This window comes from Astatotilapia calliptera, chromosome 18 (genome assembly GCF_964374335.1).
Source record: "Astatotilapia calliptera chromosome 18, fAstCal68.1, whole genome shotgun sequence".
Taxonomy (NCBI): Eukaryota; Metazoa; Chordata; class Actinopteri; order Cichliformes; family Cichlidae; genus Astatotilapia; species Astatotilapia calliptera.
Window position 1 is genome coordinate 1,878,841 of NC_137439.1, and position 16,249 is coordinate 1,895,089.

The following is a 16,249-nucleotide window of genomic DNA, read 5'->3' on the forward strand; positions in this document are numbered from 1 at the left end:
CAGCAGAGCGTCAGCAGAGCGGCAGCGACTTTCATGCATTAAACTGCATCAATGTCCCTAAACACGACTCAGCAGAGTCGCTGCCGCTCTGACATCAGCACAAACGCTGCACCGCGGTGGCGTCCTGTTGCAGCCCACGCTCGAGTTCACGGAGCTGGATCTCGTACACCTGTGGCATCCAGACTGAAAACACCTGAATTCAAAGATACAAGCTGCGGCTCAGGACTGCTTTTAAATGATCCCAGTTTGAGCTCTGTAGGTGAAGATGACCTGATGCTCCACACTGTTAATGAAGCCACAGCTTCAGGAGGTCTGATGAAGCAAGAACGTTTAAGGTCTGCGAAATGTGACAAAACGATCAAAACTTCAGCTTTGATTACCTGTAATAGAAATAATACGTGTAACTGAGTGTGTGGACCAGCTGTTTATTATCCGACACTCGTTCCAAACGTCTTAAATCTGCCCCGACATTCCTCATGACAGAAACAAAGCGAACGACATCCGAGCCGATCGGGCAGGTGACAGCAGGTTGAATCCTGGCGCCGTGGTCGTGGTTTGAGCAGCGGCAGCGGGGTGAGCTGGTGGCTCAGAGTTTCACTGATACTGTTAATTTATTCAGAGGAATGTGAAGCGACGCGAGAGGAGGCGGCCGACGCACACGGGCCGAACGAGGCTCGACAAACAGAACTGGTTTCATTATGTGAAAAGAAATTCTTTGAATATTTGTTGTGAAAGCGGAGCTGAGTGTGAGGAGGAGGGCTGACGGGGTCTCGTTGTTTTTATCATTCCTGCTGAGAAAAACTCTGATGACAACTGAAGAGAAGGAACAAAGCCGGCACAACAAGTTTAAAAAAGGCGAACGCCAGAGAACGCGGTCGTAGCCCTCCACAGGATCCACGCTGTTCCTACCGTCAGTATTTTCACATTCAAACACTTGAAATTGTTTAAATGTGGAAAGAAGTGATCCCTTCACCCACTGTCACTCTTCAGTGTTTTTTGTTACACGGCTCCGTTAAGAGGAATCTTTTAGTTTGTTGTTTTCTAATAATCATATAAAATATGTGAGATTTGCTGCAGGCTGACAGCCGTTAATACAAAAAACGTGTAAACACTGATAAATGATGTCATGAGCCATCAGACCTGTGATGTAACGGCCGTGAGCCCAGACGCCTGATGATGTTTGGACATGAGGCTGTTTCACCTTCATGCAGGCGCTGTGGCCTCACGGCTCTGCTCTTAGACACGCTCCCACTTTGGGAAACATTCGCTAAAACCAGGACTTTCTGGGAATCTCACCTTATACCTGCTGCTGTGAAAGCTCCGCCCACTCTGCCCTGCAGACAGCTTCACACAAAGGTTTCTTTGTGCAGCAGACTGGTGTGTGTGTGTGTGTGTGTGTGTGTGTGTGTGTGTGTGTGTGTGTGTGTGTGTGTGTGTGTGTGTCAGGTGTGTCAACTCCTGAATGAGCCAGAGTTCAACATAGGTCAGCTTCAGCATTCCTCGCGCTCCTTTCTGATGACATCACATCCACCCATTCATCTTTTCTGAGCGGTGTCACACTACTGACCCACACACACACACACACACACACACACACACACACACACACACACACACACACACACACACACACAGGTGACAGGTTGAACCACTTATGATGGGAGGAGGGTGCTCACGGTTCAGTGTTTACCTGCTCGCTGTCTGCTGAGATGTGATTGGTCAGTATTACCTGGTTGTTTATGTGCAGGTTTCTGTTTGTGGAGGTTTGTCCTCACAGAGCTGCTCATTCATCAGGCGGTCGAGTCGATAACTCAGACATTAAACTAATCAGCCAGCTGTGAGCGGACAGATGTTCAGGGAGCCCTCGGAGGCCGACGGGATTTTAAACTCAAACAGGCTGAAACCATCGCGTGCGCCGACACCAGCAGCTGATGGATGACTTTCTCTGACACCCGATAGCCTCCTCCTGTCCCTCGGCTCTGCCTCTCTCTGCCCTCAGGCTTATTTTTAGCAGCGGTTTTCCCACGAGTCCGTCCGGGAAGCTCGATACCTACGAGCCGACACGTGAGCCGATTTAACCCAAAGTCGTGGTGGTCAGAGGGAGGGCGGCGGAAAGATCCAGCAACTGAAAGCCGTCCAGAGTCCCTCAGTGTGCATCTGTTCACACGTTCATGCTTTTATACCTGCAGTTCCTCTAATGACCACTAGAGGCTCTGGCAGTGAGTCAATGCTTGCAACATGTTTACAGCCTGCTTAAAGTTTGTATTATTGGGGGCGGGGCCTGTTTGACTGACAGGCAGCTGTAGCTGCTAGCTGTCTGCTAGCTTGACCTGAACTGGACCAATGGCGCGTGTTTGTGCGGTTGGAAGCTTAATGACATCATCTAGCCAATAACATGGCTGCTGTGAGGTTACTGCTAACAAACGTGGGTGTTAGCACTAATTAGCAGCTAGCTGCATCAGCTGACAACTTTGTTTTTTTTTAAAAGCATATTTAGATGAAAAGGTGCAAAGTTTCAGAAGCAGTGCACGTGCATGGTTTTACCTCAGTCTGTTAGCTACAGTGTTAGTGTAAGCCACGCCCACAGGTCACAGACCTAAGCAAAAATAGACCAAAGCACCAGACTGGCGAGCTGCTGGTCTCTGGTTTGACCGTGACCCCGTCTGTGAAGGTCGCGGTCTCTGGTGGATCCGCTGAAACGACAGATTGAGCCGAGTTCCCGCTGATCAATATCTCGTTAGCAGCAGCAGGAGGAGGAGGAGGAGGAAGGTGAAAACCTGAGCAAACTGATGATTACTGTTGATCACACGTCACATGTTTGCTGGTTCGATTCCTGGTGTGGCTCATCTGCTGATTACTTGTCTCAGAGTACAGATATTTGAGACACAGCTGATCAATAGATATTTATAGATGATCAGAGGATCCACTGAGTGTGACAGAGGACACTTGGTCATGAGTGGGTTTAAATTTTGCTGCACTGAGTCTACCTGTGTGCCAACAACAGCAGGTGTGGACTGATGCTGATGGTCTGAACGACTCAGGTGCAAAAACAGGAAATAATATTTAAGCTGAACAGCAGGCAGAGCGTCTGCAGACGCGTCTGATTACTGTTTCATAGTCTGCACGCAGCTGCAGGTACAGTTTCTAAAAGTTTCAATAATTTTCATTTTAGAGCAGATCATTAAGAAACTCTGAAAGTCTTCAGACTCAGAGACAGGCGTCGGATCCTGTGCTGAATGGTTAAAGAGCCAGAGTGTGAACATTTGTGTTATTAAAAAGCGTCGACTCTTCAGTGCCGGGTCACCGATGACATAAATTATGCTTTTGAAAGTGATTAATGGTGATTAGCGAGTGATCGGATCAATGAACAGACTCTGAAAATAGAGTTAATTTGCAGGCCTGATGTGATTCGGCCCCCAGAGTTGTGTCCCACATCAGCCGGCTGAGGGGAAACTTATTTGGTAATTATCCTCCGAGGGCAGCGATAAACGCAGCGAGAGAGGAAGAGGAGGGAGAGGGAGGTGCTGCAGAGACAGAGAGAGAGGGAGAGGGAGAGGAGGGTCTGCAGAGAGGAAGGAAGACACGAAGAGGAGGAGGAGAGACAGCAGAACGGAGCAGTTTGTGGGATTGATTGAAGAAATGCGGTAAAACCTCAGCGAGCGGACGAGCGAGACTTAGAATTACTGCTGAGTGGAGAGAGAGGAGGAGGAGATGGGAAAGGAGGCAGCGTGAAGGAGGAGGATGCGGTGCTGAGGAGGGAGGGGTGGCAGAGGGGAGGGCTGGGGGATGCCAAAGTGGAGGACGGGACAAAGACGGATGTTTGCAGCTTAACCTCATTGGCTGACAGGTGGCAGCGGCTCCGGCCAATCCCGTCTGACTCTGTGTGTGTCCTCTCCTCAGATGATGGGGAACAGCTGCGATCGAGGTACCGTCTCCCTCTCTCTCCCTCTGTGTATGTCTCTGTCCGTGTCATGTGACCGACCTGTCATACCGGGCTTCCTGCCGCATGTTGCCTCAACTTTGTCCCGGGAGTGAAAGACCAGCGCTGATGGCGTCCCCGTCAGCGCTCCTCTTCCTCCATCGTCAGGGGTGGTTTGGTTGGTGGGGTGGGGGGGGTTGCATGAAAGTTTGTCCCCGGCTTCCTCGCAGCGCTGCATGCCTGCGGCGTGCATGCGGCGAGCGCCTCGTCCTGCAGCTGGAACCTGATACAGCTCCCCGCTGCTGCATGCTGCGCTCACTTCCTGTTGCAGAGCAGCACGTTTTGTTTCCTCAGCATGTAAACATCATGTTGGCTCCATACGCTGCCGGTCGGACGCCAGCGTCTCTCGAAATGTTGTTCTGGTGTCGCCATGACGCTGCTGGCTCCGTATAAGGTGGCGGCGGCCTGAGCTGGGTCGGGGTGGAACTCCCACAGCTGATTGTGGCTCGTGTGTGTCTTCATGCTCCAAACGGCTGCGTTATGAACTCTCATACAGAGGTGTCAAACATGTGGCTCGGGGCCCAACCCGGCCCACTGGATGTGTTTGCAGAGAGCTGCAGAGGAGGACGCGGAAATGTTAGACTCTGGTTTCTGCAGCAGGAAGCTTGGCGAGCTTCACAGACGGGCCGATACAGATTATTAAAGAGGAGGAGAGACAGAGGAGCGATATCTGAATGATTTACAGGTGCAGAAAGAATCCGGCGTCATGCTCTCATCACTGATGTTATTTATTATTAGTCGTGTACTTTTGAATCCTCTGTCATTGAGCCGTGGAAATCCTGGTTAGTGTTCATATTAAATAACGTAGAGATGGTCCCAGCACTGCTTCTGTCTGCTCCTCTTCTGTTTGCTGTTCACATGTTCAAGTTTTAGCTGAGCTGGTTTCAGGAAGTCTGAGGCTTCCTGTCCATGTAGCTGCTAGCATAATTTAGCCTTTTTGCCATTAGCATAGCCGCTGTGGCGCCGTCACAGCTGATTTGTCTCCATGTTTTAAAGTTTGTCTCATTAAAGTTACTCTCTTATTATCGTGACTCTTTCAGCTCATTTGTTTTTGCTGCTTCAGACTGAATGTGTTTCTCTGTTCTCAGTTCTGATTGGCTTTTACTTCTGATGTGTAACCAATCAGACTCTCCCGTAGACCTCATGTGGAACATCTGCCTTGACTTACAGTCCAGTAAATGTTTAAGTTTCAGTTAAATGTTAAATCAGGACACGACCCATAAGACGTGGCGGCTCAGATGATTGCACTGGTCAGCGGCAGTCGTCATGGTTACGTGCTGTTGGCGCTCTCTGGTTTTCTTCCTATTTGAACCTTTCAGTCCGTTTGCAGCACTTTGGTTGGTGAAAATGACTTGAAGTGTGTTGGCGGCGTGATTACTGGAAGAACGTTTGACAGAAGGTGTAGATATCTGCGACCCGATGTCTGTCCACGTCCTCCGTCATGTCTGAACGTCTTCGCCTGTCCTCCGTCGCTCAGCTCAGAGGCTGATGATGATGATGCTGGTTAACCCTCCCTTTCTCTCTCTCTCTCTTTGCAGAAGTTTCTTCGGAGAGATCTCCGAGGAGGAGGAGTATTTCCGGTTTGGGGAGCTCGGAGAAGAGCGTCGCAGTCGACAATCCAAACACGTCTCCGTTCAAAGTGCCGGTGAGTAACGGGAACGCGTCTCTGCATGTATTTATTTACTGCACGCCATCACAGAGATCTCAGGCCCGTCTCTGCTCCGTCGTCCTCTCTGGTGTTCCTCCACCCTCAGAGCACGGACACGTGTCGCCTGTTTGCTGTATATCAGGCTGTACATAAGGCAGAGTTCCTGTTACCAGCAGGTGGCGCTAAAGTCTGAATACTTGATATTAATAAGTTACGTGTGTGTTTAGGTCGTGGCATCACTCATCAACGCCTCGTCAGTTTTTCACAGCCAGAAGGGAGGGTGGCATGCTAATGCTAACTAGCTTGGTTATCAGGTTATCAGGAAAGTGCTCAGTAAATAAAATGTCGGTGCAATCGAACACAGGATATTACTGCAGCTGTTGTTTTTGTTACTGCAGCTGTTGTTCTGTTAGTTTCCAGCGTCTCTGAAGCTCTGCTGCGACTGTTTTCCCGTCGTTAGCACTTTGAAGCAGAGCTGAAACTCTGTGCTGAGAGTTTGTGTCGCAGCTCTCAGGTCGTATTTTTAGTTTCAGACGTCTTCACGCAGATTTAAGTAAACACGGCCGGGGAGCATGCTGGGAGTTCATCAGTGGTGAGGAAGTGACACGAAGCTTTCAGTCGTCTGTTCAGCGATCCTCAGAGACCAATAATCGTGATCAATAGGTGTGATTGGCTGTTTGGTGGAGGCGGTTTTTAAGGGTGCAGGCGGCCTGTTTGAAGTGTTCCTCGCTCTCTGGCAGGATGCGTCTTTATTCTGATGCATTAAAAGGAGCCAATGAGCCTGAAGGGAGTCTGCAGGGGAGGGGGGGAGGAGGTGATGCGTTTGAGGATATTAATATCTCCGGAAATGAGGCCGCTCACTTCCACAGCTCTGCACGGGGCTTTTATTGTGACAGACGACCTGAGAGCTGAAGGGTTTGATCAGAGTTTGATCATAGATGGAGATACAGGGATGACTCATCAGTGTGGAACCAATCAGCACTCAGCCTGAAGCAGGCCTGGGTGGTGTCGGTGTGTTTAGATGTCAGAGTGATTTTTAATACCAGCAAAACAACAGACACATGAATCTTCTACCAGAAGTCTCAGAGTGGCTGAGCTGAAGACATTTATTGTTTCTCCTGCATGAAAACGCCACCAGGGGGCAGCAGGTGCTGGTCAAACATGCTGCTGAGCTCAGCGACCTGTGAAACATTACACTACACTGTGCTGTGGACGACTCAGACCCCACTGCCTTTCACTGCAGCTGGCGCAGGCGAATATCGCTGTAGAACTTGGAGTTGTGTCTTCAGTGCAAACGTGACGGAGTTACAGTCGCTCTAAAATGAGCTGAAACGCACAGGTGTGTGCGGATGCTGTGCTCACGTCATTTATTCCACCTGCATGAAAACACCACCAGAGGGCGTTTTCTAGTCGAGGCACGTCCACCTGAGCCCGTTCATCGCTGCTGAATCGCGTACAGTAATCACCAAAATAATGAGATTAAACCTGACTGCAGCTGAAGGTGGTGGTTTGTGCTGAGGACTGAGGGTTGGTGCTGCTGCATCAGTGTTTCATCTTTCTGGTGGATCACCTGGATCCCGTGAGTTGAGTTTGTGAGGTGGAGGATGGAGAAGTGTTTCTGTGAAGGACCTCGCTGGCTCAGAGCGGAGCTTTGTGTGAGCCACAGCAGCATCGCTCACAGCGAGGCTCTTGTGACAGAAACAGGATGGAAAAAGGACGTGTGAGACGCTGTTGAGAGATCTGAGAGTTTTTAGGGTGGATCAGTAGAAACAGGAGCTGCTTTTATTCTTGGAAGGCGGTTTGAGGTTACAGTCGAATATCTGAAGCGATTACTCACCGATCCAATGCTCATGAAAGTCCACGTTAACGTGTCTTTGTGAAGATCAGTGCTGCTCTCGTGAAAATCACCATCTGTGACTGATTCTGACCTTTGCTGTTTCTCCTTCAGGGGTTTTTCAGTAAACGTCTTAAAGGCTCCATCAAAAGGACGAGGAGTCAGACCAAACTGGACAGAAACACCAGCTTCAGACTGCCCTCCATCCGGCCCGCCGATGCCGACAGGTAACACCTCCAGAGCTCGAGCTGTTCTTCAGCTGTTCTTCAGCTGTTCTTCAGCTGTTCTTCGCTCAGATTTGAGTCTTTTACTCCATTAAATCTAAACATAAACACACTCCAGCCTTGGTGCAGACGGGATGTCTGTGCACAGTCCTTCCTCCGCCTGCAGCCTGATGATCTCCACCCGCAGGCGACGCTGTCAGGCCTCCTGTTGCGTGTTCGGGGTCCACCTCGGGCTCTCTGCTGGTTCTGCAGGGTCCAGATGGACGGTTCAGACCCCCCTGCTAGAAACAGGACAGCCTGGCCTGGAACAGGCACTGAGGTCCTGCACAGTGTGTTTCCACGTCTGTTCAGTTTAATTTCATTATTTAGGACAGTGCATGTTAATGAACATAAATGTAAACAAATTACATGAATTTACGGACAAATGTTCCTAAAATTCAGAATTTATAAACGTAAACTGATCATATGAACACAGACGAGCCAGGCTGAGTGCTTTTACCCCTGATATGAGCAAACAGCATCACGTCTGCCTTTCACATGGGGGTCTGTGGGGGCGACTCACTTCTGAGCCTCTAGTGGACTTTGGTGGAACTGCAGGTTTGCTCAGGCCTGCGGGGTCGACTGAGTCGGTCTCTAACAGCGTTTGTTATGAAGGAGGAAACTGGCTCCATAAGAGGTCTGCTGGGAATCGTGATGTGACGGTTTCCTTCGGTCTCGGCGAGCCGGTGACGGTTTGATTGGTTTGTTAGAGAGAGCTTCTGACTGTGGGCCGGGTCAGAGTCGCGGACGCGTCGGTTTGAGTGAATCTGCAGTTCGTTCATGCTCAGTGACGCTGAGCAGCAGACTCTGATATTGCAGCTCATTTCCTGCTCTGGCTGCTGCTTCTGGTCGCTCTGCGTTTCCTCCAGTAATGACGCCCGGCGTCCTTCTGTCACATGTGACAACTCTGTGCGGCAGACAGAGGGCGGGTCGGAGAATATGCAGCAGGTCTCTCCTCCTGCCGATGGTGGAGGTTGTGGGTTTTCCCTCTTTCCATTAACCCGCCCAGCCTTCCCAGCACTGCCTGGAGGTGGTTTTACTGGAATCTGCTGCACTCTGCAGAGGTTTGGTGGGTTTGTAAGAGAAAGGTTCCTCCTGAGTGTGTGAGTGTGTTTTCATGAGATCTTTTCCCTGGAAAACTTCCAGGTATGACTCTGTTTTCCTGTTAAATCATTTTTAAAGTCGTGAATGACTCGTTTCCTGTCTGAGCTCTGATCCATGTGTGTCACCAAGAAAATATGTCATTCAAAAACGTCCTTTAACAAAAATGTTTTTCGTTTCCTCGGCGATTTTGATGATAGTAAACAAAGATATTTGACACAACAGCAGTCGGACGGTTTGTACAGCTGTAAAGACTCGACACCAACCATCACCTACAAGCAGCACTGGTGACAGTGAGGAGAAGAAGCCCCTTTAAGCAGGAGCAGGCTCAGAGACGGGCTGCCGTCCACCACGCCCTCACACGCTGTGGTAGCACTTCCTCTCATTTCCTGTCTGCTTTTTTTAAGCGACAGTTTAACCAGTCCAAGATTATTTTTCCTTTGAGGGAAAATAATCAGATTTAATCCGAGCATTACAGCATTTATCACCATGGTTACTGAGTCCTGACTTATTAAGACAATCGGCACTGTTAGAGTCAGCATCGAGGTGAGTGTGTTTCCTTATATGGAGAAATGGGGGCGTGGCAGATTTCAGACCGCAGCGATTAACCTGATTCACCAACATGAGAACAAACATGGTAGGCGTGCGCGTGTCATGACAGGAAACTGTGAGTGAGGAATTAATCCAGATGCAGGTCTCCTCCTGGATTCATGCAGGTGTGGGAGGAGCTTCAAGCCTGAGCGAGGTTTAACGGCCAACAGGAAGTGTGTGACACCAGGAAGTGTTTGCTGAACCTCTGCACAACATCTGTCCCAGCCTCTGTGTGCGTGGTGCTGATGCTGAGTGCAGCTTTATAACCGACAGAGTGACAGCCAGCTGGACATCAGGATAATGCTGCACACTCACACACTCACACACACACACACACACACACAGACACACACTCACGCACTCACACACTCACACACACACACACACACACTCACACACAGACACACACACACACACACTCACACACACACACACTCACGCACTCACACACTCACACACACACACACACAGCCTCGCTCTCAGTCAGCTCTGAGCTCTGACTCCTGATGGATGGTTCGTCCTCTCTCCTCCGCAGAGCTCGGATAGCTCAGCTCTCCAAATCGCTCCGATTCAGGTAGGACTGCACTCGCGCGTGTGAGATGAAAACGGTGCGTTGTGATTGGTTGACTGACTCCTGCTGTCTTTGGACGGGAGTCTCCGGGTTTGTGGGCGATGGAGAAGCGCTGACAGACGTCTCAGATGAAGTTTGAGGTTGAGCTGAGCCGCAGGGAGCCGCACCGCGAGCTCCGGTGTTATCTGAGCGCAGCGGCTGAAGTCGAGCTCGTTACGGAGCAGAGTTAATGTCCTGTGGTGCCGCAGAACCCACGCGACGGGTCGACAGCCAAAAATAAATCTGCGAGCAGCCTCAGAACCGTGAAGGTGACCCGGTCTGCCGAGCGCGGCCTCGTTGCTGTTTGCTGCCGCTTCAATAATGTTGCTACGGGAGCCCCGAGGAGCCAATACTGTACACAGAGAGGTGCACTGTGGGAAAAACTTTTAAGAAAACTCTGGATTTCTGTGTCTCCTGGTCTCACACCAGAAGATGTTCTGAGCTCTCGACTTCAGCGAACTGAAAACTTCCTCTGATTCACCCAGCTGTGCCCTTCATCATCATCATCATCACAGGAATTACCATAGACAGAGATTGTGTGTGTGTGTGTGTGTGTGTGTGTGTGTGTGTGTGTGCGTGCGTGCGTGCGTGCGTGCGTGCGTGCGCTTAGACCTGTAAGTGCTTCCTCCTCGTCTTCCTCTGGCAGCAGAGTGGATCAGGTTTCTGTCCTAATGCAGGAGACCAGCCCTTCCTGTGTGTGTGTGTGTGTGTGTGTGTGTGTGTGTGTGTGTGTGTGTGTGTGTGTGTGTGTGTGTGTGTGTGTGTGTGTGGTTGTGTGTGTGTGTGTTTACACTCTGCTGACACTCAAAGAAGCAGTCAGGTTGTGTGTTTTATGACTGTCTCTTTTATTTGGTGAAACATGGCTTACTGTGTTTCACCGATGGAGCGTTGCGGCTGCAGGTCACATGACCAGGCAGGTCTTAGCAAACGTCTTCTAACCGGAGCGCTCGATTCCTCTGCTCGTGTTTGAACTCGCGCTGAAACTGCAGGTTTTTGGATCTAAAGCAGGTCGTGAGCGTGAAAAGTTTCCCACTCCTGGGTTTGTGTTGATGGGTGCCAGCTTCTGCACGTGCTCAGTAGTGGTTTAGTTTTAAAATTGTAGTACCACAGGCGACCACCAGGGGAAATTAGTCTCGAGGCTAGGAGCTGCCTTCAAGGTTAATTAATGCATCCACAGTCTGAAGCTTCGAGCTGCAGGGATTTCCAGATAAGGAGTTTTTTCCTTTAATCATCCTGACGCACACCTGATCAGAAATCAGCTGACGGGACAGGAAGTCAACCCCACAGACTGTATACAAACGATGCGTGTGCTCACACGTTGGTTTCTGCACTGTGTCGGCATCTTGATGAAGTCCTGCTGTAAAGCTGGATTTTAACAGGCCGGTGTATAAGACCTGACTCACTGCTGGAGCCTCTAGTGGACGTCAGAGGAACTGCAGGTTTGAGTGAAACTTGGCGAACTGCTGACCTACAGATAGATCTGAGGTTATTTGTCGTACACCTGAATTCAGTGAAAGCGTGACGATGCTTTAAAATGAGTGAAGAGCTTCTTCTGGTTGGTGCTTTGTGGACGGAGAGTCAAATGTCTCGGATTAGTCAAATGCACAGCGATGCTTCCAGCTGAGCGTCGCTGTTGGTTTGTGACCAGCCTTGATCAGGATGGCAGATGATGAAGCTCGTGCATCGCTCGGTGTTTAACCTTCAGTCTCAGCTTTAATAAAAGCAGTTTTTTAATCACGAGGCCGACAATGATGGAATCTAACGGTCAGAGCGTTTAATTCAGCATCATGATGTCACAGCATCACTGCTGATCTCAGGCTGGTAATCCGGGTTTATGTAACTCATCTGACACAGCGGGAGGATTACACACACACACACACACACACACACACACACACACACACACACACACACACACACACACACACACACACACACACACACACGTTTCCATCACATTGATTAGTTTCCTTCTGGTTTAACCTGGACGTCTGCACAGGAAACCGTGATGATTCACTTCACGCTGTTGTTTTTGTTGCTCTCAGTGTGACTCTGCAGAAAGAGCTGCGTCGTCACTGCATCAGCAGAGAAAGTGCACAAACACACTCAGTGAATTCGAAATGACCCCTGATCTCATGCAGAGCAGTGAACGCTTACACAACACGCTGTGGTCTGCAGATGCTCCACGGACGGGTCTCCATCTCATGATCCAATCAGAGGAAACTCTGGTGTCATAACCGTGTGTGTGTGTGTGTGTGTGTGTGTGTGTGCGTGCACATGTGTGGGAGGGGGCTACGAACCAGCCGACCCTTCGATGAGCTTCGGGGAAACATTTGGAAACCAGCGCTGGATAAACACGGGGGAAGTGAAACCACCTGAAACAGGAGCTTCTCAGAGACGCAGGTTCAGATTTTATCTGCAGAAAACTTTGTTTGAGGCTCAAATAAAAAGCAGAAGTTGTGGTGTGGCTGATGTGAGCGGGTCCAGCCGGTCGGAGCATTAAAGGTAAAAGCAGCTTCACCAGTTTCTGTTTAAAAATCAGCTCTGAACTGCAAAAGCGCCGTCGGCGCCGTCACGTGACCGTGAAGCCTCGCTGCAGAGTTTATTCTGATTTATTGGAGCTGTATTGAATGATTCAATATTCTTCTGCTGCTCGTAGCGCTGCAGCTCTTCCTCGTTATTGCGTCCTCTGAGACGCTCCTCGCTGCGTCACACTCGCTGCCAAGCGCCGGCTGTCCCAGCGGGGGCCGCTGCCACGGTTACGGTCCCGCAGGCAGGATGCGATTGGCCGTCTCAGGATTTGTTTACCGGCTGCTGGACTGTGTGGGTGAAGCGCGGCGGCGGCGGTGACCAGAGCTGCTGCGCGTCTGCCGGAGGGTCGAGGTGGGAGGGATGCTCTGGGGCCCCCCCCTCTCCTGGCTCTGTGGTTGTTTTTCGTAGGTGCTCTCGGCTCGGGTGGAGTTTGGTGAAGCCGGTGGCGCCGCTTACCGGGCTCAGCGGCGCCCCCTGTGGTTTAAACTCGCCCTAACATCCGTTTACCTTTCCATCTCCTTCCTGTCTTCCAGATCTCGCGTGCTTCCCAAGCTGAAGGAGTCGAGCTCCCATGAGTCTTTGCTGAGCCCGGGCAGCGCGGTGGAGGCTCTGGACCTGAGCATGGAGGAGGACGTGTTCATCAAGCCTCTGCACAGCAGCATCCTGGGACAGGAGTTCTGCTTCGAGGTGAAGCACGGCGAAATGTCTGAGCTGAGCTTCAGTTAAAGCTGATGATTAACAGCAGAAAGATTTTCTAATTAATTGTTGTTTGTGTTGGAGGGCAGCGTTCGTTTTTACTGACGCTCGTGAAGTGGATCCACGCTGCTCGTTGTGACTGATGTAGCTCCACTTTCACGTCACAAAACTGATAAACGATGAGTTTGATCAGGTCCTTTCAGCGCTGTAGAATAAATAAAGACGGATATAGAAAAGAGCAGATATGTTTTGTTACCTTTGGATGTTTTAGCAGGTACCTGTAAGTAGTCGTGTCACTTTGCACCCCTGGTCGTTTCGATGACCCTCCCTCTCTGTCTCACCTGTCAGGTGACGTACTCGGGCGGCAGCAAGTGTTTCAGCTGCACGTCGGCCTCAGAGAGAGACAAGTGGATGGAGAACCTGAGGAGGACGATTCAGCCCAACAAGGTGAGACGAGCTCTAACTAGAGTTTGTTCAGTTCAACCCCGACTTCCTGTCCTGCTGCACCCATGAAATATTTACTTCTGCTGTAACGCCTCTAGTGGCCATCAGAGGAACTGCAGTTGCAGGCCGTTAGTTTGTGCTGTCACAAAATCAGTTTAACAAACGGTGTCTTTGCGTTCGCAGGACAACTGCCGGCGCGCCGAGAACCTGCTGCGACTCTGGATCATCGAAGCCAAAGACCTGCCGCCTAAGAAGAAATATTTCTGCGAGCTGTGTCTGGACGACGTCCTGTACGCCCGGACCACCAGCAAGACCCGCCACGACAGCCTGTTCTGGGGCGAGTACTTTGACTTCTCCAGCCTGCCCGGCGTGCACAGCATCACCGTGCACATCTACCGCGACGTGGACAAGAAGAAGAAAAAGGACAAGAACAACTACGTGGGCCTGGTCAACATCCCGGTGGCGAGCGTGACGGGCCGGCAGTTCGTGGAGAAGTGGTACCCGGTGAGCACGCCCACCACCAGCAAGGGCAAAGGCGGCGGGCCGTCGATCCGCATCAAGTCGCGCTTCCAGACCATCTCCATCCTGCCCATGGAGCAGTACAAGGAGTTCGCCGAGTTCGTCACCAATAACTACACCATGCTGTGCTCGGTGCTCGAGCCCGTCATCAGCGTGAAGAACAAGGAGGAGATGGCGTGCGCGCTGGTCCACATCCTGCAGAGCACGGGCAGGGCAAAGGTCAGAATCAGCCACGCTGACGTTTGACTTCCTGTTAGCTAAACATGTCGACCCAGAGGTTTAAACTGCAGGTAGCGCTCGCTCTGGACCCGCCTTCACACGGGTTCCTGAATATCAGCATAACAGCAGAAAATCGGACCCAAATACGACGGCGTTTCCATAAATGCTCGCTGCCGGAGGATTCCCATCCTCGATGATTCCAGTGAATCCGTGCAGATTCAGTAAAAGCCCAAAATGATCCATAAAGCACGTTTACTCCATTAACATTAACCAGAGTTGGTCAGTGAAGCTCATGTCATGGATCACAGAGGAGGCGTGCAGCGTTTGTAAATGCACCAATGTTGTAAGTGAGCCGATTAACTATGATGGCGCCCTCTTCATCTCCGCCTCTTCTTCCTCAGGACTTCCTGACAGACCTGGTGATGTCAGAGGTGGATCGATGCGCCGACCACGACGTCCTGATCTTCAGGGAGAACACGCTGGCCACCAAGGCCATCGAGGAGTATCTGAAGCTGGTGGGACAGAAATACCTGCACGACGCGCTGGGTGAGCCTCGCACACACCTGTAACCTGCCGTCTGGTGGGCGGAGTCACCTTGTTTATCCTGTGAATTTTTAAACTGTTATTGGATCCAGAGGTTTACAATTAAGAAAACAAAATATCCAAATCTAGTCTCAGAGAGGTCTTAAAAATGATAATCAGCTGTATTGATAATTGGCAGTTAAATAATTAATTAGCATCTAATCAATGAATCAGAGTTATGAGCAGCGCCGAGCTGCTGACTAACCGTGCAGTTTCACACAGTTTTTGTACTCTTGGATTCGTACGATGTCATAGAGATGAGGTATCCTTTTATAGTAATCTCAGAAGCCACGCCCACCCGCCGTTTCTGAAAGTTGGTTTAAAGGAGGAGGAGCTAAAGCTGCTTGTTTCAGACAGGATAAACTGAGGAGCTGTACAGAGTCCTGGTGTCAGATAAAGGAGGATTATTATGAACTGTGAGTCATGCAAAGCTGCTCCACAGAGCAGACGCCACCTCGCCGGCAAAGCTGACGCCACGAAAAAGAAAAAAACACATGAAGAAGAAAGTCGGTGAAGATTTTGTCAGCAGACTGAGTTTTTAAATTATTTTTAATTATATGTTTGCTCTGCTGCATCATCCTCATCCTCCTCCGGCTGATTCTGCTCTGCTGTGAAGAGACGCTGTAAATAGTCGAGGCCGTGACAGCAGAAGGCCCGCTGAGACCGCCGCCATTACAAACCAATAAAGCTTCTTCAAACTGTTACTGAGAGACGCTTCAAAGACACGAGCAGCGTCACCCTCGTTAAAATATTTATAGCTTCATGTCTGGAAATAGAAATAAGTTCCTGCCTCCTCGGCAGGTTTCATCGATTAAAGGCGTTTGATTGTCACAGCGACTTTTTATTGTCGTATTTTCAGCTCATCAAATTTTCAGCTCGCGCTCGCCGAGTCATCGCGCTGTGTCGCCCGTTAAACAGTCATCAGGTTCAGAGGGCGACTCATTAAAGATTAACAGGGATGGAAGCTGTAAATACAGAGTTTCTCTGCTGACAGTGAAGGCCTCACTCTTAATGAGAGAGCCAGAAAGGTGAAACCAGTCGCTCCAGTTCATATTTAAATTCATACTGGTTTGGACCTGGCTGCGTTTCACTCTGAAACAGCATGTGTGACAGGTGGCTCCTCAACACAGGTGCTCAGATAAGATAATGTGCTCAGACGTGCTGTGACTCGTGAAACGTTAAGAGTATGAAGGGAAGACGTGTCCAGTAAATTCAGCCGCCTCCTAAAAAA

At 50.3% G+C, this 16,249-nt stretch overlaps 1 protein-coding gene across 7 annotated transcripts in view; it reads left to right on the top strand.

Moving 5' to 3' along the window:
- The window catches only part of rasal2 (RAS protein activator like 2), a 63,636-nt gene that overhangs the window by 36,682 nt on the left and 10,705 nt on the right, over positions 1-16,249 (top strand). For 6 of the 7 annotated variants that reach the window (XM_026149134.2, XM_026149132.2, XM_026149131.2 and 3 more), the window contains 6 exons: positions 5,518-5,624; positions 7,576-7,688; positions 13,092-13,245; positions 13,603-13,701; positions 13,882-14,436; positions 14,838-14,982. In XM_026149134.2, the coding sequence (XP_026004919.2) occupies positions 5,518-5,624; positions 7,576-7,688; positions 13,092-13,245; positions 13,603-13,701; positions 13,882-14,436; positions 14,838-14,982 (1,173 nt within the window). Of the gene's footprint in view, positions 1-3,888; positions 3,926-5,517; positions 5,625-7,575; positions 7,689-13,091; positions 13,246-13,602; positions 13,702-13,881; positions 14,437-14,837; positions 14,983-16,249 lie in introns of those variants that run through there. The other variant, XM_026149135.2, reaches the window with a different exon arrangement.